Source organism: Malaclemys terrapin, chromosome 1 (assembly GCF_027887155.1).
Source record: "Malaclemys terrapin pileata isolate rMalTer1 chromosome 1, rMalTer1.hap1, whole genome shotgun sequence".
In the NCBI taxonomy this organism is placed as follows: Eukaryota; Metazoa; Chordata; order Testudines; family Emydidae; genus Malaclemys; species Malaclemys terrapin.
In genome coordinates, this window is record NC_071505.1 from 94,095,447 (window position 1) to 94,118,676 (window position 23,230).

The following is a 23,230-nucleotide window of genomic DNA, read 5'->3' on the forward strand; positions in this document are numbered from 1 at the left end:
GGACAGAGTGGGACTGGGGCACAGGAGCTAGTAGGGTGACAGCATTGAGCTGGAATGAGATTGGGGGTGCTGGGACAGATTGGGACAGCTGGTAAAGAGGTGCAGGGCCACATGGGGATGGGGAAGGTGGGGTGGCTGACAGGTGTTTTGAAACAAATTACAAAAATAATTGAAACGTGTGATTACATTGTGTTATTTTGACAAATAAGATATGCAGAATTTTAAAATATTGTGTGCAGAATTTTTAATTTTTTGGCGCAGAATTCCCCCAGGAGTATCGAGTGTATTGGCCTCAAGTCTGGGAGCGGGCAGTGCCCCCATCACAATACACTGAGCTTCCAGAGAACAGCTACCCCCTTATCGTCCCGCAGCCTGGACTCAGACAGTGCCCATCAGTATAGACTCTCCAGATCCTGCACAACATCATTCCCCAAGAGTCCCCCAGCCTCCCAAGAGCATGCACAGCAGGTCCTGGGGGCTGGTGCCTTGAGTGCGGTGTAGGTGAGAGAAGGACACCACCCTCCAGAAGACAGGTCACTACCAATGTTACTACGTTAGCTTGGCTTGGAGCCCCTGGGCAGCCTTTTGTCACTATATGAGGCTACCAAGGGTTTCTCCTGGTTCTCACCTGTCCAATTCTGAAACCAGGACCCCAGATTTCCCAGTGAGCCTAAAGGGAGGGCTGGGTGGGGAGCCCAGCTGTACCGCCTCAGAGATCTCCCACTTGCCCGGCTTTAAACCATTCATGTTCGGCACTGCAGCCGCCAGCCTACCAGCAAGGGCAGGGGAGGAGAAGGGAACTGCCCTGGACAGGACACCCCTTCATGTCAGCATAGCTCACTCCTTTGTCTTTGTACCCTTCTCATCTCGGACTCTGAGCACACAGGGCCTGATTCTGAATAGCACTCACTCCCACCTGTTCGACACTGGCATCACAGCACTGGCCCCACTGGACTTGCCCTAAGAGAAGCCAGGATCTAGACCAGCATTGCCTTACCTCCAGGGAAGAGAGCGTCGGCATTCTGTATCAGGGCCTCCACGATGCCCACCACCTGGATGGAGGACACGGAGGCCATGTCTAGCTGCAATGGGTCTCTGAGGGACAGAGAGAGAGGAGCCATTAGGATGGAGCTAGAAATGGACAATTAATGAGCTGTTGCTTCTCCTCTGGCAACAGCACTTGCGACTGTCTGTCTGCTGAACACGGGGCCTGTTTGGAGGGGAATCATGGAAGGCAGCAAGATGAACCCATTTTATTGCTAGTCAAAAACTCGCGGGGTGCTATTAGCACCAGGGGTTCGCAGGAGAAAGCACAGCTGAGGATTGCAGCTCTGAGGTGGGGGCTACGTGGCACTGTGTGCAATGAGTACACTGCCCCTTTCACCTTGAAAAACCTGGATTCAAGCCCTGTCATAGGTCACATGTGCCACAAGCGTGCTGGGTCTCAGCCACTGCCCAATAGACATTTGCCCCCCTTGCACAAACCCCCTGTGGATTGGCAGAGCTATGTGCTGGGGGACGAGGCTTGGCAGAGAGGCGCAGGTCGGCAGGGAGTTGAATCGGTAGAGCTGAGGGAGAGAGGGCCAATCCTTGCACAGGAACAGCGGGGGGTGTTTGCAGGTCAGGACAGGTGAAGAGGCTGAGGTGTGGGATGGGGGCAGGACAATGAAAGGCCAGGAGTGAGGTACATTAGTACAGCTGGCTGGTGGGGCAGGACTGGAACAGAAAGAGGTGCATCCAGTGAGAATTGGGGTGCATTTGCAGAGCTGGGGCAGGGGTGTAGGACTGGAACAGCGGGGTGTGGGCGAGATCAGGAGTGTGGTACATTAGTGGAGTGTAGGATGGGAATAGCAGCAGGTGCTGCCAGTCAGTACTGAGCTCTATGGACCATTGGTATTAAAAAAAATCCCTTTCTTTAAAAGTTCTCAAACTGCCCTTGATGGTTAATAAATCCCAGCCAGGGCTGGTGCTGCTTCCCAGCCACAGCACTTGTTTTGTGGGGAGGCTGGTAGAGGAAACATTCAGAGGTGGTGGTGGAGAGGTTCGTGCCCTAGATCACCCCCTGGGGAGTCCCATGTATTACCCTGTGCTCTGCTGTGACCACAGCAGGTTGGGGCCCAGGACGATGGCGATGTTGCTAGGGGTCATTTTATTCACTTCCTGATGTTCAGCCAGCTTAGCTAAAAACCGGATCAAATACCTGTTGCAAAAGGCAGGAGGTTAGTAAATATCAGGGGAATGCCGCCCCTCCTGGCCATAGGAGTCAGTGCTCTGCATTGCCACACGGGGAGACTGGGATTCCCAACTGGGTCTCTCTCTCTCTCTCTCTCCCTCAGAACAAGTGGGGCTGGCAAAAGCGTGGAGACCAGGCTCTGGTCTCAGTGTGAGTGCCGTGCAGGAGAGCAGGGTTCCACTCCCGGAGTTGGCAGGGGGCACGGCAAAGGCTGCGCCCATTGTCTGAGGGGCTGGCATTGTGCACTGTAACACACCCAACTTCAGCTTAGGATCCCCCCACCCCCCGTCCTGGTCTCTGGCTGCCTGGGAGCCATGCAGAAGCTGAGGCCAGGGTGCTTTGGGGACTCTAGCCCCGGGTCTCAGAAGACCGGGGATCACTCACCAGCTGAGGCACTGCGATACCACGGAGATGGGCAGAGTACAAAGCCTAGAGACTGACGGATCCCTGCCCCCTACCTCAGGTTGTTGTAGTTGTCCTGGGGGAGCTGGCTGCAGGTGTCTTGGAGGCTCTGTAGACGGCCCTCTGGCTCCTTGAAACTGAGGAGAGGGAAAAGAAGAGATTTAATGTGGCCTGAGAAAAGGAAGGACGGAGCAGTGTCAGAGGGAGAGGCGAGAGCCCCCTTTCTCTCTCCATTCCAGTACAGGCTGAAGAACAGCGGATTAGACTCATCTGGGGAGAGGGCTGAACTTATTCCTATGTGAATGTGCTCCCCACAAAGCCCACTGGTGTCAGCAGGGGCTTGCAAAGGGATCAAGGGGAGAATCCAGCTGTTTATTATTTATTCAATGCCTTCTTGTTGCATTCACTATGGAGAAAATCTGCTTCTATTTAGATCACCGCTATTCCCGCCCTTTGTCTCTCTTCCTTCCCCATCGCCTTTCTCTCTCTCTCTCCCTTCCCTGTCTTCGTGAATCTCCTCTGTTCCTTCCTCTGCATTTCCTTCCCTGCAGCAATTCCCAAATGCCAACCCAACTGGCTTCACTCCCACCACCCCTACCCCCATTCCATCCCCTAAAATGACCAGCCATTAAATAGCTAATGTTGACAAAGCATCATCATCACTGGACTTTAAAATTGATACTCCAATCAGATGAATAGAGTCCAGCAGATTTCACCCCCCTGAGTCCTTGTTTCAGGCTCTCTGCACACTCAGGCAGACAGCACTGCATGCCTTCAACTCAGTTCACATGTGGAACATTCTCTCCACAATCAAGGGAGCTAGAAACATATTTTTCTTTCTTAAAAGGAAAGCTTAGATTTTTGGCAGTGGAAATATAGTGCTGCCCCCTTTCAACCTGAGCAGCTAGTCAAGTTTGGGGCCCTGGGGACATTCCAGCTGAGAGCAGAAACTGGTGTTTGCAGTGATGTTGCAGCCCTGTCAGTCCCAGGGTATTAGAGGGATGAGGTGGGTGAGGCGCTGAAGTGCTTCTGGTGAAGACGCCTCACGGAGGTGGAATTATTAAGCCAATGGCAGAGCTGTGCTAGTGCAAGTCTGTAGTGTGGACCTGTCCTGTCAGTAAGTTTCCCAGCCCTGAAGAAGCGCTCTGTGTAAGCTGGAGAGCTGGTCTCTCTCACCAACAGAAGTTGGTCCAATAAAAGCTATTACCTCTCCCACCTTGTCTCTCTAATATCCTGGGACTGACATGGCTACAACATAACTGCACCCCTCTGAGTCACAGAGAGGAAAAGAAGGTGGGGTGGGGGGAGAGTTGTTAGTGGGTTCCAGATTGTTGCAATAATCCAGTGTCTCTGTTCAGTCCATGATTTTTTGTGTCTAGCAGAGTAATGAATGTAAGCTCCCAGGCTTGTCCTTTATACCTATCTCATAGAACTTGAAAGGTCATCAAGTCCAGCCCCCTGCCTTCACTAGCAGGACCAAGTACTGATTTTGCCCCAGATCCCTAAGTGGCCCCCTCAAGGATTGAACTCACAACCTGGGTTTAGCAGGCCAATGCTCAAACCACTGAGCTATCCTTCCCCCCTTTTGAAGGTGTTGGGCAGGTTTCCTTTGAGAGTGAGGACTGATAAGGTCAGATATTGAGTGACTGCTCTGAGAAAAGTGTTCACTCACTTGTGATGTGGTGTTTTTATCCTTTATCCTTTTCCTGTGTGAGTTCATTACAGAGCGTAGTGATTGTCTGGTATCACCCAGATAATTGTTATTGGGACAGTTAGTGCACTGGATGAGGTACACCGCATGTTGTGATAGGCATGTGTAGGACCCATGGATCTTGATAGGTGTGTTATGAGGGGTGTTGATCATTGTAGCAATGGAGATATGTCTGCAGGTTTTGCATCTATTGTTCTGGCAGGGTCTAATACCACTTTGAGTTGGTGCGTCCTGGTCTGAGGGGCGCTTGCTTCTGATGATGAGCTTGGAGAGGTTGGGGGGATTGTTTGAAGGCCAGAAGACGAGGTTCAGGAAAGATTTCTTTCAGGATGGGGTCTCCATCGAGTATGGTTATCAGGGCCGGCTCCAGGCACCAGCCGAGCAAGCTGGTGCTTGGGGCGGCAGCTTGTAGGAGGCAGTGTTCTGCCCAATCCTAGGGCGGCACGGCTGCTTTTTTGTTGTTGTTGTTGTTGTTCCGCTCTGGCCGCCCTGTGGGGGGCAGTGGCGTGGAGGACGGGAGCGCCCTGCAGCAAGCCCAGCAGGGCAGCCCGTCCTTCCCTCCCAGCCGACCTGAGCGGTGTGGAGCCCTCCCGGCAGGGGGCACGGCGGGAGGGGCCACGTGGCAGCGCACCGCTGAAGCCCTGGCCGCCCCCCTTCTCTCTCTCCCCCCGCTCCCTCCCCCCGCTAGCCGGGGCACATCTGCAGGGCAGGGAGTCCCCCTGCACCCTGGCTCCGGCCGCGCCGCAGGTTTTTTTTTTTTTTTTGCTTTGCTGTTCTGGCCGCCGCGTTTTTTTGTGGTTTTTTTTTGCTTGGGGCGGCCAGAAAGCCAGAGCCTGCCCTGATGGTTATAGTTGTTTGATAATACCCTGTATGGTTTCCTCCAGTGTGGGGTGACAGGTGACAGTTAGGGGTGTGTGGTGGGAGGGGATTTTATTTCTGTATTGAAGCAGGTTCTCTCAAGGTATTTAGGTGGCTTGTTCCATGATGCGATCTACTTCTCTGGTGGAGTGTCCTTGTTTGATGAAGGCGGTTTTGAGTGTATTAAGGTGCGTATCCCGGAGCACATTCTGCGGTATGTGAGTGCCTGGCTGTAGATAACTTTCTTGGTATGTTTGGAGTGGTTACTGGATCTATGAAGGTAGGTGTGGCGATCTGTGCATTTCTTGTATATAGCTGTCTGTAGGGTTCCATTGTTGAAGCCGATCATGGTGTCTAGCATGTTGATGCTAGTGTGGGAGAGTCCCAGAGAGAGTTTAATGGATGGGTGGTGGTAGTTGTAGTTGTGGTTGAAATCTGCGAGAGAGTTTAAATTGTCTGTCCAGAGGATGAAAATATCATCCATGTAGAAATTGGTGACAGTCAGGGATTTCTTTGGTGCAGTTTTGCTTATTTACAAAGAATGTACAAAGTTCTGTGTCTCTGAAGGCAGAAGGAATCAGATAGCAGGACACAGCTTCTTTTGCTCACAGCACAGAGAACATTCTTTTCAGCCTGCCCCTCCTCCCCCAAAAGTCCAAACTCCCGGGTGGGTTCACAAACCCCTTTTTGTGTTAGGTGGGGGAGCTTCTGATTAACTCATCCTGACAGTTATGTTAACTGAAGGACGTATTCACACTCAAAGAGGTTTGTGAGGGAAGCCACCAGTACCTCTCAGCATAACACTCCCCCCATTTTAGCTCTGCCCATCATCCTGATGATGCCCCAAAATGGTGACGCCCTGTGTGACCCATCCCAAACAGAAAGCAAATAAACAGTTTAGCAAATTAAAAGTGATACAAGGTTAATGATTTATATAGGTACAGTGGCCTTCTGTCTAGATGTTTTCACATCACCAGTCCAAATTGCTTTTTATTCCCATCCAGTATCCCACTCAGATTCCCCCCCCCCCCACTATGGTCTTTCCTTAAACAACCAGGGAGAGGATCCCTTTCAGTCAGCCCCGTAAGGGATGCCTGTTGTTTCTGTGGAATTTTCTGGCTGAACCAGCCCCTGCTTATTCTGTTTGAATGGGGGATTCACCTCTGTAACAACTTTTCCAGCCTCAACTTCCACAGCTATATTCTCAGATCTGGGAGGGGAGGGGGTGGGTGGGAAGAGCCAAACTGAAGCTCTGTCCCCCATACCATAAGCACTAGCATCTGTGTCCAGCATGAAAGGGGTTTTGAAACATGGATAGGCCAAGACAGGAGCAGTCATCACCAGTGCCTTTCTCAGCTCTGAAAATGCTAAATCACACCCTGAGGGCCAATTAAACAGTTTCCCTTCTTCACTATTTGCTGCTTGTCAGAAACATTCAGCAAATGAACAGAAATCACTTCCTGGCTATTGAGTCACAAGAGCTTGAGCAGCTAAGAATTCCCTGAGACTCAGAACAGGTTTCAACCACTCCCTTGCTGGAAAGCTACTACAGCCTGTACCTGTTATAATGGTTTCTGCCCCTGGGGGCAGGACAGTTCACTCACTGCAACTCAAACTGCCTACACACCATTTGTCTCACCTGCCTGGCCCGTATCTTTAAAGGGCAATTTCCACAGACTGACTTTGTAAGTCACCTTTCCTGGCACTGATTCCACAGGCATTAGCCATAATGAATCCAAGCCAATTATGAGCTCATGCCCTATGTCAGCCACCCAGACTTCTTGCTCGAATTCCAGAGGTCCATTCTTCAGACCCAGTTTGGGACAGGTGCCCTTGCCCCAGTCACCGTCTCCACTTGAAACCAGTTAGGTGGTTCGGTTTTGGAACCCTGATTCCCAAGACGTTTTAGTGTATCTGGTTTAATAAACAGCTGTGTCTGAGCCAGTGTCAATCACCGCTGTGCATTTTGCAGATCCTACTGTAGTCAAACTCCCATGTTGTTCAAATGCCCACATCTAAACAAAAATGGTGGGGCTGATCCTGGTACCTCCACCAAGCTTTGCCCTTTCAGCTTGGGGTACCCCCATTCCCCAAACTGGGAGCGAGAGAGAGACTTTCACTAGCCACTTGTGGCAGTCTGTGTTGGTCTGCCTGACATTTATAACAATCCTTTTTGTGGCCAGTTTTGTCACAGTACCAGCGTTTAACTGAACCGTTTCCTTTAATTTTTGCATACATGTCAATTTCTCTTCTTTTACAAACCAAATGTATCAGTTTTTGTCATCATTCGATACGGTCACAAACCAGATTAAAATCCCCTCTTTCATCAGACATATCAGATGCAGAGCTGTACTTACAGAGCACATGGCAAGCAGTTTCCCTCTTCCTCACTAGCAGATGCTTCCTTCCTTGTCTGGTGAAGTGCTGCAAGAAAATATTCAAATTCTGCGGCCAATTCCCCCAACCTCTCGGTGTGTCTTTGGCCTCCTTTTGCTGATCTTGATCTGCAAGTCCAAGTCCCGCCGAAGATCTATAAATTGGTCCATTGCCAGCCCATCCTAAAAGGCCTTGGTGTTATCTGGATATGCCATGAACACAAGTCTCTGCAGGAACCTCTGCCAGTTCAGATGGGGTTTCTTCTTTCCCTCTCTTTCTAGCTCTTAGCTGTGCCCTGGCCAGCTCAGGTTGATGGCTAGCTCCAAATCACATGTCAAGGGCTTGTACCAGGTCTGGATTACACAGTCTTCCCCTCAGCACATTTTCCAAAAGCGGCGCCTTAGTTAGGGGTTACCATGGCACCAGCAGGCGGGGCCCACGCTCTGCTCTGAAGCTTGGTCTGCCAGGCGGCGCTGGGCTCCTGCAGGCAAGGGAGGGCAGCACACCTGGAGGAGCCATGTGGAGGGGGCGGCACGGCCGGAGGAGCGGGGGGGGGCACAGCATGGCGGTCCGCAACTCCCCCCGCCCCGCTGCAGACAACTTTGATGTGGAGGGTTTGGCAGCCGGGCCCCTTGGAGCGCTCCGCGGTGTAGAGGCAGCTGTCAACGATCAGGTCCGGGCAGTTCCTGCTGGCCCAGGAGAGCCCTGCCAGCGCGGCTGCAAAGCAGAGGCAGCGGCAGAGCCCGTGCATGGTGGAGGAGCGGACGCCGCGGCTCTGCGCTGCTCATGGCAAGCTGCACACACAGCCCGCTGTGAGGGTGGCTCGGTGCCCGCCCCGCCTCCTGCACTGACCGGGTCCCGGGGCACCCCCAGGGTCTCCCCCCGCCTCCTTGCGGCAGCCACACTGGGCGGACCCGCGGCCGGTCACTCCCAGCAGGAGCCTCGGCGCCGCCCTCGGCTCACCGGAATAAAACTCCCCCAAGGAGGGGAGAGCGCTTCCCTCCCCCCGCCGCGGCCTGTCAGCGCGACCTGCCCACAGCCAGGCTCCGCCAGCAGCCCCGGGCAGGGCAGCGCCCCCGGGCTGAGCGGGCGAGCCAGGCTGCAGCTCGCTCGGACCGCTCCTGGCAGGGCTCGCTGCCTTCTGCCCCCACCCCGCAAGGGTAGGGTCAGCGCTGAGCCTGGGCTGGTGCTGCATGCGGCGAGCCCCTCCGAGGCAGTGACAGCGTGAGGGGCACCATGGGAACCCAATTTGCAGCCAGCCTACCCCCCCCCCCCCCAAATGTGGGTTTGGAGACCAGAACTGAGTGGGGAGATGCCCCGGTGCCCCGCTACGCAAGAGCCGCTTGCACAAGAGGGTGGGATGACTAGGGTTACCATATCTCATAAATAAAAAAAGAGGACCCTCCACGGGCCATGGCCCCGCCCATTTCCCCACCCCTAGCTCCGCCCCAACTCCGCCCCTTCCCCCACCCTAACTCCGCCCCCTCCTCCCTTCCACTCCCAGCCAGGGGGAAAGGGCTGCCCCAATGCTACCAGCATCACGGTTTCCCGGGCAGCCCCCAGACCCTGCGCCCCCAGCCGGCGCTTCCCCAGCGCAGCTGGTGCCCGGGAGGGGAAGCGCCCAGCCGGGGGCGCAGGGTCTGGAGGCTGCCCAGCAAACCGTGAAGCCGGTAGCGCTCGGGCTTTGGGCAGCCCCCGTGCCTCCGCACCCTGCGCCCCCAGCCGGGCACTTCCCCTCCGGGGCTCCGGCGGCTCTGCATAACTTACACTGTATAAGTTACCCAGAGCCGAAGAGGAGCAGAGCCTCCGCAGCTGGAGGCTCTGCTCCTCTTAGGCTCTGTTTAAGAGCCGGGCTGCCCCAGCGCTACCGGCTTTGGGCAGCCCCCGTGCCTCCGGACCCTGCGCCGCCGGAGCCCGGGAGGGGAAGTGCCCAGCTGGGGGCGCAGGGTCCGGAGGCAAGGGGGCTGCCCGAAGCCGGTAGCTCTCGGGCAGCCCGGTTCTTAAACAGAGCCTCCAGCGGCTGGGGCTCTGTGTAACTGACACTGTGTCAGTTACACAGAGCCCCGGGGGCTGGAGGCTTTTCTCCTCTTTGTCTCTGTGTAACTGACACTGGGTCAGTTACACAGAGCCCCTGGGGCTGGAGGCTTTTCTCCTCTTTGGCGCTGTGTAACTGACAGTGGGTCAGTTACACAGAGCCCCGGGGGCTGGAGGCTTTTCTCCTCTTTGGCGCTGTGTAACTGACACTGGGTCAGTTACACAGAGCCCCGGGGGCTGGAGGCTCCAGCCGCCCCTGCTCTGTTTAAGAGCCGGGCTGCCCAAGCGCTACCGGCTTCGGGCAGCCCCGTGCCTCCAGACCCTGCGCCCCCAGCCGGGCACTTCCCCTCCCGGGCTCCGGCGGCGCAGGGTCTCCAGGCACGGGGCTGCCCGAAGCCGGGAGCGTTCAGGCAGCCCGGCTCTTAAACAGAGCCGCCATTTTCCCGGACATGTTCCGCTTTTTGGCAATTCCCCCCGGACGGGGGTTTGACTGCCGAAAAGCCGGACATGTCCGGGAAAAAGAGGACGTATGGTAACCCTAGGGATGACACAAAAAGCGGCTCCCCCCTCACCCGCACGAACACCACGATGGCTCTGTGCTCCCGGACCAGGGCCCCGAACAGGATCCTCTGCCCGTCTCCATCCACTACCAGGCGGCATCTCACAGCTCCCCCGGCTCCTGGCCGCTGAGCCATGTGCGATCTTGGCTACCGATTTGCCGTGTGCTCGGGGCTGCCGGGAGATTTGCCATGATGGGGTTTGCTCTCTGCTGCTGGCTGGGCCGGGCCTAGCGGCCGGGCCCCGGAAAAAAGCAGTGGAAGGGCAGGCAGCAGACTCCCAGGCTCTCGCGGTCCCAGGGGCAGCTCCAGTCCCTTCTGCACAGAGAGCCCCGGGGACCCCAGCCCACTCCCATCCCCGGTAACCCCTCCCCAAGCTCCATACCCCATGTACCCCTCCCATGTACCCCATGCCCCTGCCTTTCCCTCCCCTTCACCTCCCCTCGTACCCCTGTCCTCTGCCACCCTCCCTACATCCTCCCCTCAAGTCAAACCCCCTGTCCCCCTCCCTCCACATCCTCCTCTTCACCTCCCCTCGTACCCCTGTCCTCTGCCACCCTCCCTCCACATCCTCCCCTTCACCTCCCCTCAAGCCCCCTGTCCCCTGCTACCCTCCCTCTACATCCCTCAAACCCCCTGTCCTCTGCCAGCCTCCCTCTCCAGCCACGGGGGGTGGGGGCGGCATGGCCGCAGTGTGGCTGGAGGAGCCAGCCAAGGGGGGAGGGGGCATGGCGTGGCCGGAGGAGCTGGGGGGGCATGGCCAGAGGAGGGGCCAAGGGGGGGGGCGCCTTTTTTATGTTTGCTACCCCTGCTCTTAGAACCTGGCTATGCCACTGCGTGCAGCACAATCAGAGCTGGGCCACCCATGTTGTGAGTAACGCCCCTTCCTCCCAGCCATTCATTGGCGCTATAATGTTGAGTTGAACCACATAAGCTTCCCAGGGAGTTTTTCCCTCAACGATAGGGGGTTTTGCCTCATTTGAGTTGGGACAGACCAACCTCTTCCCTCTGGGCCGCTGTGGATTACAAATCGGGTAGAAAACTTGTAAATGTCCGACCTTCCCCACATCCTGTGGCTGGCTCAATTCCTCATTCAGGCGGCGGACTTCCTCTGTGGTCAGCAACCCTTTGAATTCCTCTGGACCTGAATTTTCAGCTCCTTAAGTCCTTCCTGCAGCTCATCTCAGCTAGCCCATTACCAGTTGGCTAAAGCTTGCTTGGTTCCGCTGTTTTGTGGGAAAACTTCTGGCCTATGGCAGTCCGATTGTTGGTCACCTCATCAATCTGTTTCATTCCAGCCTGGGTGTGTTGCAGCCGGTTTTGCCAACCTGCCCGGGAATTTCATCGTTGGTGCTCCAACAGGGATCTCATCTCAGCCTCCAAGTCATCTCTGATCCCTTTCTGGGAAACCTTCAGCTCTTGGGACGTCTCCAGTTCCTGTTTGAGGGCTTGTTTTAAATCCTGCTAGCCATTTTTGATTTCTGCAAGCCCTTCCGGGATTTGTTCCATCATGGTTCCCAGCTCACCAGCTCTCTCCTTGGAAACCATATCCCACTCCTGACATGAGTGTTGCCCCTTTTCAACACAAAATGTGAGGCCTTGGGCATGGTTCAGTTGAGAGCAGAAGTTGGTGGTAGTCAAGTATTTCTCTGAGATAGTTTTGTTTAGTTACAACAAAGAATGTACAAAATCCTGTGCCTCTGAAAGCAGAAGGAATCAAATAGCAGGAAACAGCACCTTTTTCTCACCGTACTAAGAATACCCTTTTCAGCCTGCCGCCTGACCCAAAAAACCTCTCCTCAGGCTTCTTCCAGGGTCAGACTGTCTAGACACTGTGCTTTCAATTGCTCCTTTCCTCACAGACACGCACAAAACACAACAATACTCAGCAAAAGCCCTCTGCCCCTCAGTCCAAACTTCTGAGGCTGATTCACAATGCCCATTTGTGTTGGTGGGGGGCTTCGGATTAACTCCTCCTGGAAGTCATGTTAATGGAAGAGTGTGTTCCGTCCAGTCTCAGAGAGGTTTGTGACTGATGCAGTCACCAGTGCCTCTTGGCAGAACGCTATCAATACATCATGCGGGCCAGATCTAGCCTAGGGACCCCTATGTTTGACACCACTGCTGAAGAGTCCATAATCAGAGGGGTCCTTTTGATAATTTAGCCTGCCTAAGAATGTCCATCTCTCTGGTTATTTCTTACCAGGCTACTTTAAACCAGTCATCGTAGAGTTCAAAGGTCATCAAGGGTTGGGGCAGCTCTCGCAGGTAGGATTTCAGTGCACCTGAGATGGAGGCAAAGGGTCATGTTTTAGAGAAGGGGTTCTCAAACTTTTTTTTTGCTCTGAACCCCTTTGAAATTATTTCAGGGTTTGATGACCCCACCATACCATGCCGCCCTTACTTCTGCACTGCTGCTGGGGGCTGTGCTGTCTTCAGAGCTGGGCACCCGGCCAGCAGCTGCTGCTGTCTGTCCGCCCAGCTCTGAAGAGCTCTGGCTGTCAGCCCTGTCCATGCGTGGGGGCTGACAGCTTGCCACCTCCCCATAATAACCTCATGACCCCACCCCCCAGTTTGAGAACTGCTGCTTTAAAGATAACACCATGCTTCTGGGGCTACCACTTGTCCAGTCATGTCTCCGGGGCCCTTACCTTGGGCCTCCAGCACGTACCTGCAACAGCGTGTGGGTCAGAGTAGAATTCCTCTAGCGCGTTGGACCCGCTGGCCAAGCTGCACTTCAGCTTCCTCAGCACCGAGGCCCCTGCTGCCAACCTGAAGAGTCCCTAGAGGAGGGAGGTGAGAGACAGCATGACAGCAGGACAGACTGGCTGTGGTGGGGAGAAGGAGTTGGGCAGCAAGCGGCACCTACCTCCTCCCTCATGCCCGACGCCAGCAGCATCATGACACAGGCTTCAATGGGGAGGGCAATCTCCCGACCCAAAGTCCTCAGGTGTGTCTCCAAAGGCACTCCATAATACCCCGACACCGGGGTATCTATGGGGAAAGGGGGCTCTGGAAAAGAGGAGAGAGATCAGGAGGGGGTGGAGGACAAACCCCAAGTGGAGAGGGCGGTTGGAGTCTCTCGCCTAGTCCTCTGGTTCTAGGCCAGGCTCAGGCTGGAGAAGGATCAGTGCTCATCACCGTCCAACAACTAGCTCTGTGGTAAATGAGCTGAGAGGTGTCAGCCCATTTCCTAGCAGGACAGAGGCTCCATATCACCAAACCGCCATCACTATGCCTGTCTGTAAATTGCCCTCTGATTGGCAGTCCCAGCAGGGAGGCTGAGGACCAAATGAGCCATGGGAGACTAACTCTCCTCTCACTCCTAGCTTTGGTCTCTCCAGTGAGGGCTGAGGTACGTCAGCAGGGGTCAGTTTGGTGTGCAAAGCTCACCCTGTTGCGTTCGTACAATCCCAGCGTAACGGGGTAAGGAAGAGAGCTGCCCAGCGAGCAGGCTCAGTGGGAGCTTGGAGAGACCCTGAGGAAGCAGTAGAGAGAATCGACCTCTTCTGCCTATATTCCGTGTGTAGCTACTCGCACTGCCATCCACAAAACCCTGCCCCGGCCCGGCTTGTCCTACCCACCTGTCTGGCTGTGGGTCTCCTTCAGCTCCGCCAAGACTGTGTCTAGAGATTCCAGAGACTTCCGGTGGTACTGAGCTTGGATTTCCATCAGCTGCCAGACAGATCACAGGCAAACACAGCTTTACTCTGCATAGCGTCTCTCAGAGACATTGGGTCCCAGGGCATTTGACAGGGATGTGTGCTTTCAGATGGGACGTGCGATGCAAAGGAAAGTGGCAAAGACGGAGCGGGAACAGCAAGGGAGAAGCCTCTTTTGCCAGCAGCGGCCGGGCGGTGGGATGGGACCAAGACGAGGCCAGAGCAACATGGAGATCCTAGGGGACTTGCACACAATGGGAACGAGCTGGGGGCGAGGGAATAGCACGGAGGGGCGGGACTTACTTTGATGAAGTAGTTAGCATAGCTGTCCTCCTTGGTGGAGAAGTGATAGAGGTCAGCCATGTACTCATCCTGGAGAGGAGATAGAGCGAACATTAACCTTCTCCTCAGCACCACCACAATGAAGGGGCCCCCCATCAGTCCTCATCATTAACCCCCCCAGTCCTCCAGACAGTGCTCCCATAGCCAGATCTGGGCCATGAACACACGGCAGGCTACATCAAGAGATGCAGGGGGGTCTTACTGGTGTTTGGAGCGGAGGCAAATGAAGATAGCACCCCAGAGGAGCTGGTTTGTTAGATTTGGGGTTACACTGGTCAGTGTTCACATTCTCCCTTCAGCCCCCCAGGAAATAAGTCTCTATGCTTCCTCTTTGTTATTATGATTGAGGTTGAGGCCCCAGCGAATATCAGGGTCCCGTTGTGCTGGGTGCTGCATGAGAGACGGTCCTTGCATGGAGGAGCTCACCGTCTGGGTCGACAAGGCAGACACAGGCAGGGAGGAAGGCAGGGTTATCACCCGCAGGGACCAGAGGCACAGAGAACTGAAGCGACTTACCTAAGGTCCCACAAGGAGTCTGTGGCAGAACTGGGAGCTGAATTCTGATCTGCGGAGTGCCAGGCCTGTGCCTGAGCCACAAGGTGGACCTTCTGTTCTACAATATGTTCCTCTTTGCTGCAGGTTTCTCTGTTCTGTGGTGAGCACCCCACCAAGCTCTCCTGTAGCGGTTTTACTCTCTGACCACCACACTGCTGCTCTAAACCCTTTACTACTCTATTACACTGGGGTGTGGGGTTGGCATTGGAGTCCGCGGGCTGTCTACCCTCTCTGGAGTCTGGGACACAGCCATCTTACCAAGGCCAACATACCACTGGTGCTGGCTGCGTCTGGACCAACCCTCTCACTCAGAGCTCTAGCCTGTAACTAGCAACTGGCTCCTGGGGCCTCCCGGGACAGAACCGCTGGAGATGAGTGGATCGGTGCCCAGCTCTCAGAATGAACCCAGACCTGGGTTCCTTTCCCCCACTTGGTGTCATCAGCTTCCCCTCCCCAAAGAGGGCAGACTCGTTTTCCACTCGCCTTACACTGCTCCACCCTTCGCTTCACCTCCTCTTCCTCTTCCTTCAGGTTCTCCAGTTTGATGGCAGCGGACGACCCCCCGGGGCCGGGGCCAACACCAGTGCTGTTACTGGAGTTCTTGACAGCTTGGTTCAGCCTTTGGGTTGCAAAAGAAGAATCAGGCCCACACCCTGGAAGCCTGATGGCATTTAACACCAGGGATGCTGACACTTTAAATGGAGAGGCACAGACCCTCCAGCCCTCTCCTCCATCCACATCAGAACTCTGACCGATATGTAAATACGTCTAGAAGCAGCAGGGTTGCCCCCTCTTTCCCCTTGGCAGAGCATTTACTTGTGGGTTAAACCCTCCATTTCTGCCCCTGGCACAGGATTTGCTCATTCAGAACGTGTGAACATAGAGAACACCCCCACCACCACTCCTGGAACCAGGACCTGTCCTAGGGAGTTGGGCATGCAGGCACCAACTTGGAGTCACCCAGACAAAGAAGGGCTGAGCATTTTGCTGCCCCAGGTGACTGCCTGTTCTGCTTGTATAGCAGAATCCACAGTGTCTTTAACAGGAAGGGACTTCACAAGTGCACACTGGACCTGGACTCATCCTTGTGTGTCAGGGACTTAGACCCTCTCTGATCTGAGAGTGCAGCTGTCAGCTTCACCCCCTCAATCCCCACTCTCAGGGGGCAATCATCTGGATCACAGCTGCAACCCACCATGCTCCCCCTCGCTCAGTACCTGCTCTTGATGGAGTTCCAGTCCAAGATCAGCTTCTGAAGATTCTTCTTGTGTTTCAGGATGACAGGCAGCTCCTCCTAGCCGAGATTGGATGAGGGAGTTAGTTACAGATCCTACCCCTGGGATCTGCTGCCAGGAATGGCTGCATTTATGCTGCATTTTGTGCAATCACAAAGAGAGAGAGGTGAGAAGGTGGGGGAGAGAGCAGAGGTGGGCCAGAGAGCACAAGCAGGCAGGAGAGATGGAGGGAGAGTGAGCAAAGAAGGGATGGGGAAAGCAAAGGTAAGAGAGAGATCAGGGCTACCTCACTCAGTTTATTCAGAGGCTGTAGGACGTCTCTCTCTAAGGTGATTTCAAACTCAGACAGGACTTTGGCCAGCATGCTTTGTATGAAGCAGCTCATCTCTAGAGCTCTCCTGCAGGAATGGAAGGGGAGAATCACAGCAGGCCCAAAACACCCTACCCCTCTCCCCCCGCACCCGGGAGGCAGGCAGTGCCAGTCCCAGCACTAGGTCCCAGATCCTGCTGCACTCGGCGGTCGACAGCACAAATCCCCCAATGCGCGTGCTCAGAGGCGGGGTGCCGCCTTGTGGCTGGCAGTGTTAACCTTGACGCAAGTGCTCCGAGGCTCAGTCTGGGAGCATGAACCTCTGAACCAGTGCCCTGGGGAGTGTGCGCCGATGGTACCGTATGCACTGATGCTTTTCAGGGCTCTTCACTGTGGGCACTTACCCGAGGCTGGAATCGGTGTCCAGTTCTTTGAAGCTCTCAGCCATAGTGATGGAAAGAGCCATCAAGGGCAGCTTTTTCTGCACAGAGCCAAGGAGAGAGGGGGCGGGGGGGGAGGGGAGGGAGGAAACAATGAGAAGACAGGTCAGATCCTCCCTCCCCCTCCAGTGTGGGAGAGACACCTTTAGCACCACAACCTGCTGATGGCAGGGCCAGCCAAGGAAGTGCCACCTCACACAGGACACATTTCACATCTGTCCCCACCTCACAGTCCCTCCTCAGAATCCTCCTCACCAGCCTGAGAATCAAAGCAGAAACCAAGGAGATACACGGGAGGGGTTATGATGCAAATGGCTACTCTCGTCTTCAAGGCTCCATAACCCTGCCTCACTCTCTCCAACTAATAATAATATATGGAGATATACCCATCTCCTAGAACGGACCCTGATGGGTCATCAAGTCCAGCCCCCTGCCTTCACTAGCAGGACCAAGTACTGATTTTTGCCCCAGATCCCTAAGTGGCCCCCTCAAGGATTGAGCTTACAACCCTGGGTTTAGCAGGCCAATGCTCAAACCACTGAGTCATTTCTCCCCCTAAGCCCCACCTGCTCTGTTGTGGTCCCCCTAGTGCAGAGTCCTCCAACAGCTAGTCCGGATCTGTGAACCCCACTCCAGAATGCTGGAGTCTAGGGAGCTGGACCATGGAGGAGGAGATTACCCTGAGCAGAGTGTGATTATTCAGGGTCAGGACCCCTTTGCTCTAGGACAGGCATACTACATGGGAAGTCAAAATACCATCACATCTGAGGTGAAAGGTTCTGCACCTTATTCCTCTGTGCATACAGTCTCCCAAACCAGCTCAGAACCCATGGCAACTTGGAGGAGAAAGGTCCTTTATCCCATTCCCCAGCCCCCTAAGCACTGTAGTTCCAATCTGGGAGCAGATCAGAACCAGTGACTTAGAGGAGAAACATTCTCCATTCCCTTCCCAGCCCCCAGTAACAGACAGCCTCACCCCAAGGCTCTAGCAGAAGCAGTGACCTCGCTGTGAAAGTTTGGTGTTCCACTTCCCCATTGCCACCACCTCCTGATCTCTCCAGAGCACAGACCAGACCCTCCACGGTGGAGGGGAATAAATGTGATGCTATAACACTCAGGTCTCAGGCGCTTTGCACCCTTGAAGCATCTTCCACCCAGCAGAGTCTTGCATGGAGCAGCTGGGCGGGGCCGCCGGGGGAGGGGCTGACATCCTCTTCATGCTAGGCTGAAGAGGCAGCTTGCCAGGGAGTGGAGCATGGGGAAGAGGCACTTACCACTCGTTTGTCCATGTCTGCACCGCACTGCCCCTGCAGGCATGCCTGGAGCCTCTTGGACACATTGTGCGCTGCCCGTTTGGCTGGCTCAATTCTCTGCTCAATCTAGAAAGAGGTAAGAGACTGGGAAGCAGGTGGGGCTGGGCTGGGGGATTCCCTTCCCCAGTCACCCCTCAATGTACCAGGTTCCAGGGTCGCCTTGGGATCTCTCTGCTAGAGTTTCCTAGCTGAGAAGGTAGCTGTGCATTGAGGGAAGAGAACTTCCCTTCTTCCGGAGGGCACGAGGTGGCCCTCCTCTGCCTATTGATATCCATCCATGTCCCTCTGGTGCCTCCCCTGTGTGTGCGGGATCTGGTGAGGCGTTGTGTCCCCATCCCACACCACAGCCAGAGAGGGCTGGAGGGCTGGATGCTGAAGCCTTGCCTACACAACAGGTACAGCCCGTTTGCATGGTGAGCCTGTTCTACCACCGCTTCATTTTGGTGGATGTCACATAGTTTCCTTAATGTGGTTATAACACGGTTTTGTCTGATCTACACAGGAAAAAACAACCCATGTTCGAGCGCGGCTAGGCTGTGTTGTAACTGGGGTCCCGAACATGGCTAGAGACATAGTGCAGACAAGGCCTCAGCAGCAGAGCTAGCATGAGAGGCAGGGCTCGGGCTTGAGGTTAGCTCTGTTCCCCATTGATGTAATCAGGGAGGCTTGTCAAGGCCTATCACCCACTGCTGCACCTAGGTACCGTTCCAGGATGCAGAAAAATCCAGGCTGAGGCTGCCCTGTAACTTTGATATAAACACAGAGAGAGAGAGAGAGAGAGTAACTCACACGCAGACACACCAGATGTTTGCCCGACATGCAGGCTCAGGCCCACACATGCCCACGGACCGAACCCATGCCTTACCTGCAGCAAGTCTTCAGTCAGGAACTCGGCTGTTTCTTGGGCTCTGGGGAAGAGGGCGTGGGAGGGAGAGAGAGACTTATTACACTTGGTGACCTCCAGCCAGCCTCCTCAGGAGGGAGGGCACTGAACCACAGCTGCTCTGGGTTGTTCCAGAGGGATGGGAGATGGTGGGTCCTGGGTCATCCCGTCTAAGGCTGGACTTGACTAGGAGGAGCTTTCAGGTGGGCCCACGGGAAGCGGATGTGAGGCATGGGAATGGCTCCCAACCTGAGAACAGAGGGGGCTGAGGGGCTCCAGTGCTATGACTCAGGCACGGGGCAGAGTCATAGCACTGGAGGTCCATGCTGGCTCCTTCTCAGCTGAATGAAGGATCTAGGCCAAGATTTTCAGAAGTGTCTAGTGATTTGGGGCACCCCACCAGAGACACTTGATTGTCAGGAGGCGCTGAGCTCCTGCTCTCTAGTGATCAGGGCCCTAACAAGACATGTTGGGGTTGGGGACCCAAAATCAGTGGGCACTTAGGCAGCTCTTGGCCCCAGTTCTGGTTCTTCTCCTCCTCCTCCTCCTACCAGGGGCTGCCCCCAAAGTCCATCCAATCCAGGGTCTTCTTCTTTCAGGGACTGTGCCCAGAGTGAAGGGCAGGTGAAGAGGAGAAGCAGCAGCGGGAGGGTGGGGTGGCCGTGATTAAAGAGGGCTGAGTCAGTGGGATCCCACGGCAGGTTGAGGAAGGGAGGCGCTGAGGTGAATCTGTAGCCTGTGAGGGGGCCTTGTAGCTGGATTGAACAAGCTGATGCTCTGTCAGGTCCTAATGAAATCTCCTGGCTGGGCACAGCTGGGAGACCCCTTTAATGCAGAGGATGTGGGGAGAAGAGAAGCACTGCAAGTGCCCTAGTCCTTACCCAGGGGGAGGGGGAATTGAGGGAGGGGACTGCTTTGGGTTAAGGGGAAGGGGAGGAGGGAAGAGCCTGCAGCAGCATAACCTACTGCTCCCAGTGAAAGACCCACTTGCCTGGGCTGGGGGCTCAGGCAAACAGTGAGATGAGTTTAAGCCATTCTCAGTCTCTCAACATTAAAATAAACAACGTGTGTGTGTGTGTGTGTGGGGGGGGTGAGAACCGAGACGGGAGAGCCCAGCCCTGCCAGGGCTTTTCAAGATTTTGCAAGAGGAACAATTAGACAGAGAGAAAAACAATCAAGCAGAGGTGGCACTGGGCTGGGGAACGGCAGGAATGGAAATACAGTTAGAGACCCAGAGAGGAAAGGAGAGCAGAACATACGCCCAGAGCCCCCTCCCTTCTCATCAGCCTACCGAGACGCTCCCCGTTCCCCTCTCCACCTCAGGCAGGCTTTTCCGAGGCACTGGGGGATACAAGAAGAAGCTCCCATGACACCGTGTGGAGGATTCAGCTCCAAAGGGGTCCTCCAGCCCAGGAGGGAGAGAAGCCCTGGTAGGGAATGTTCCTTTCGTCTTGTTACTCCTTTCCCTGCATCCCTGTTCCTCTTTACCCCAATGGGGCCTGGGGGATTCCCTCTGCTGCTGACTTCTGCACTTCCCTGGCCCCACCCCCTGGCTGCCATCCTGTCGCACAGAGGGGTGCAATGCAACAGGGTCTCCCTGCCTAGTCTGTCAGGCTTAGGGTCGCCACTTGGCCTGATTTTCATGGGGCTGAACCACACCATCGAAGCTGAGCTTACAGGGCAATTCGGTGCCTGACTGGATGGAGGGGCCCTGCTGCTTGGGCCAGCAGGACAAGTGGAGCCAGCCAGCAGCACTTTGTTAACCTGGCTTTATAAATGACCAGAGGGAGTCGCTACTGAGCAACATTGCTGTGTCCCTCCGGCTCTCCCAGCCAAGGGGGCCGAGTTAACCAAGTCTCCCTGGGGGTTAGCTAAAGCTTCCCCACAACGGGGGCTGCTCTGAGCGACCCTGGTCCCCTTCCACGGTCACTCAACCGCGGCGCCTCGGTGGTCGTCACAGCTTCTTCCCCGGCTCCGGGCCAGGCGCGCGTCCAGCCTTCAACCTGCTGGAAGGCTGGGTGGTGGTGGTGGTGCAACACTCTCTGGTGCAGCTTCCTGCCCTCCCCGGCAGCTCCGCCAGCGGAGAGCTGAAGGGCTTGGGGCTGGGTCCTTACCGTCCTGTGATGCTGGGATGGGAGAGCTGCTGCCGCATCCGATTAAACTGCCTCTTCATCATCTTGGGAGTGGAGAAGAGAGCGCAGCACCGACCTCCCCCACGAGTGGCTTCCCCCACTCAGCACCAGCCAGCTGCACTTGTCATCGGAGGAGATAGAGCCTGCTGCCTCTTCCTCCCCGCTGCGCTTCTCGTTACTTCCCTCTCTCCTCTCCTCCCTCCCCACTTGGTGTTTTCTCTCCCCCTTTCTCTCCGCTCCGACTTCGCTTCAGACTCCCGCCCTTTTCTCTCCTCCCTCCTCCGGTTCTCTCACTCCTTCTTGCTCATGGGTGTCCTGCCTCCCTTTTCTCCTCTAGCTCCTTCTCTCACTTCTCCTTCCTTCTCATTCTCTCCTAGGTTTCCTCTCTGGTCTGGTTCCCACCCTCACCCTCACCCTGTCATTGCTGAGCAGGTAAGAACAGTCAGTGCTCCTGTTGCTGCTCTCTGTTCCTGTCACCACCCCGCAAGTATAAATAACTTCAGCCAAGCCTTAAAGGGGAAATATTTTTACAGCAAACACGTAACAAGGCAGAACAAGCATCCGCCACCGCCTAACCAGAGCGCAGGGCCCACACGCTCTCCCTCTCGTTTCCCACACGCTCTCTCCACCGGCACTTACTCTGCCTTCCTTACGCCTTGTCAAACTCACTCGGGGACACAGGCGATTGATCCCACTAGCTAGAGGCAGGGATGGAGTGGGCAGGAGGCACGCTAGCTTCCCAGCAGCTCTGCCAACGCACCTCAGTCATGACCCGCAGCCTTCCTGCTGTACCTGCCGTGGAATCCCTGGCCAGCTCTGTCAATGCCCTTCATTCCTGTCTTTTGGTCAGATGAAGAGTTTATTTGCCAAAAAATGCAGTTTTGGTTGACCCAAAACCATTTGTGAATTTGACACAAATTCACCACATCGTTTTGGCCATTTTTTTTTTTTTGAGACTGAGGTGCTATTCATAAAATGGGGAAACCCCAGCCTCTTCTAGCCCTGTGGTCAAGGTGCTCCCCTGGGATGTGGGAGGTTCAACCCCCCTTCAGCCTGAGGTGAAGAAAGGATTCAAACTTAGCGCTCCCAGCCTGTAAGTGAACATCCTAGCTGCAGGGCTATGGGATAATCTGGGGTAGTCTCTACTCCAGCTCTCCTACTGAAGCTGTTCCGCTTTGTATAAATAATTAGCTTTTGGAGCAGGGACTTGAACTTGGTTCTCGCATTACCTAGGTGAGCGCCCTAACCCCCACACTGTTCCCTCCCCCATGATGACTATCCATTGTTATTCCTTATGGTCATTCATAATGACAATGACTAGCCATACCAAGCGAGGATGACTCTGTAATCTGATGGTTAGGGTCTTCCCGCAGGATATGGGGGACGCAAATTCAAATCCGTTCTCCACATTAGGGAGAGGGGGGAATTGAACCTGGCTTTCTCACCTCCCAGGTAAATGCCCTCACCCCTGAACGTTATAAATGGGTGAAAGTTATAAGGAGTGCACTTTCTTCTCCTGTTTTGTGAAGCTTTCTAAAGGCCTCAACCAAAACGTGCTGGGTCCAACACCATGCGTCGTTCACCCCAAATGGATTTGTTTTCAATTTGCTGACTTTTTCCTCTGATTGTAATTTTCAGATTTGATTCAAGCCAAACCATCGTTTCCCCTGAAACTATCAGCAAACCAGCACATCAGTTATGCACCCAGCTCCACTCCTGACCTGCTGCACTTCCTGCTATTCCAGTCCAGCCCCACACCGCGCCCACAGGTCTTTCGGTGCGTCGCCCTCCTGCCCTGAACTAGCTGCTATTCCTGTCCTGCCCTTGCAGCAGCCCCGCTCTGCCAACACCGCCCCCGCCCTGGCCAGCAGCAGTCCCTTCTGTTGCAGCCATGATCTCCTCCCCGCCTCACTCCTGTTGTACGGCTCCTCTAACAAGGCAAGGATGGTCATTTTCTATGTACAGCACCTTACACAATGAGGCACCAGCTAGGTGTGGCTGTAGTAATAAATGATAGCCCATTGCAGTCCTGGGAGATCTACCAACAGCTGTCAGTGTACCTCATGCCTGATCTGCAGCTCCTGCTAGGGTGACCAGACAGCAAGTGTGAAAAATCAGGACAGGGGGTGGGGGATAATAGGAGCCTATATAAGAAAAAGACCCAAAAATCGGGACTGTCCCTATAAA

At 55.0% G+C, this 23,230-nt stretch overlaps 1 protein-coding gene across 1 annotated transcript in view; it reads right to left on the reverse strand.

Moving 5' to 3' along the window:
* SH3BP1 (SH3 domain binding protein 1) overlaps positions 1-21,474 on the reverse strand; it is a 36,469-nt gene extending 14,995 nt beyond the window's left edge. Inside the window, exons 1-15 of the mRNA XM_054010954.1 lie at positions 21,026-21,474; positions 18,894-18,936; positions 17,990-18,094; positions 16,680-16,756; positions 16,252-16,363; positions 15,948-16,024; positions 15,214-15,349; positions 14,137-14,205; positions 13,756-13,846; positions 13,041-13,183; positions 12,843-12,954; positions 12,375-12,456; positions 2,692-2,772; positions 2,084-2,200; positions 998-1,095 (exon numbers count right to left, since the gene is read on the reverse strand). Of these exons, the coding sequence (XP_053866929.1) occupies positions 998-1,095; positions 2,084-2,200; positions 2,692-2,772; positions 12,375-12,456; positions 12,843-12,954; positions 13,041-13,183; positions 13,756-13,846; positions 14,137-14,205; positions 15,214-15,349; positions 15,948-16,024; positions 16,252-16,363; positions 16,680-16,756; positions 17,990-18,094; positions 18,894-18,936; positions 21,026-21,087 (1,405 nt within the window). The 5' untranslated portion in view covers positions 21,088-21,474. The remainder of the gene's footprint in view (positions 1-997; positions 1,096-2,083; positions 2,201-2,691; positions 2,773-12,374; positions 12,457-12,842; positions 12,955-13,040; positions 13,184-13,755; positions 13,847-14,136; positions 14,206-15,213; positions 15,350-15,947; positions 16,025-16,251; positions 16,364-16,679; positions 16,757-17,989; positions 18,095-18,893; positions 18,937-21,025) is intronic.
* Positions 21,475-23,230: the final 1,756 nt, after the last annotated feature.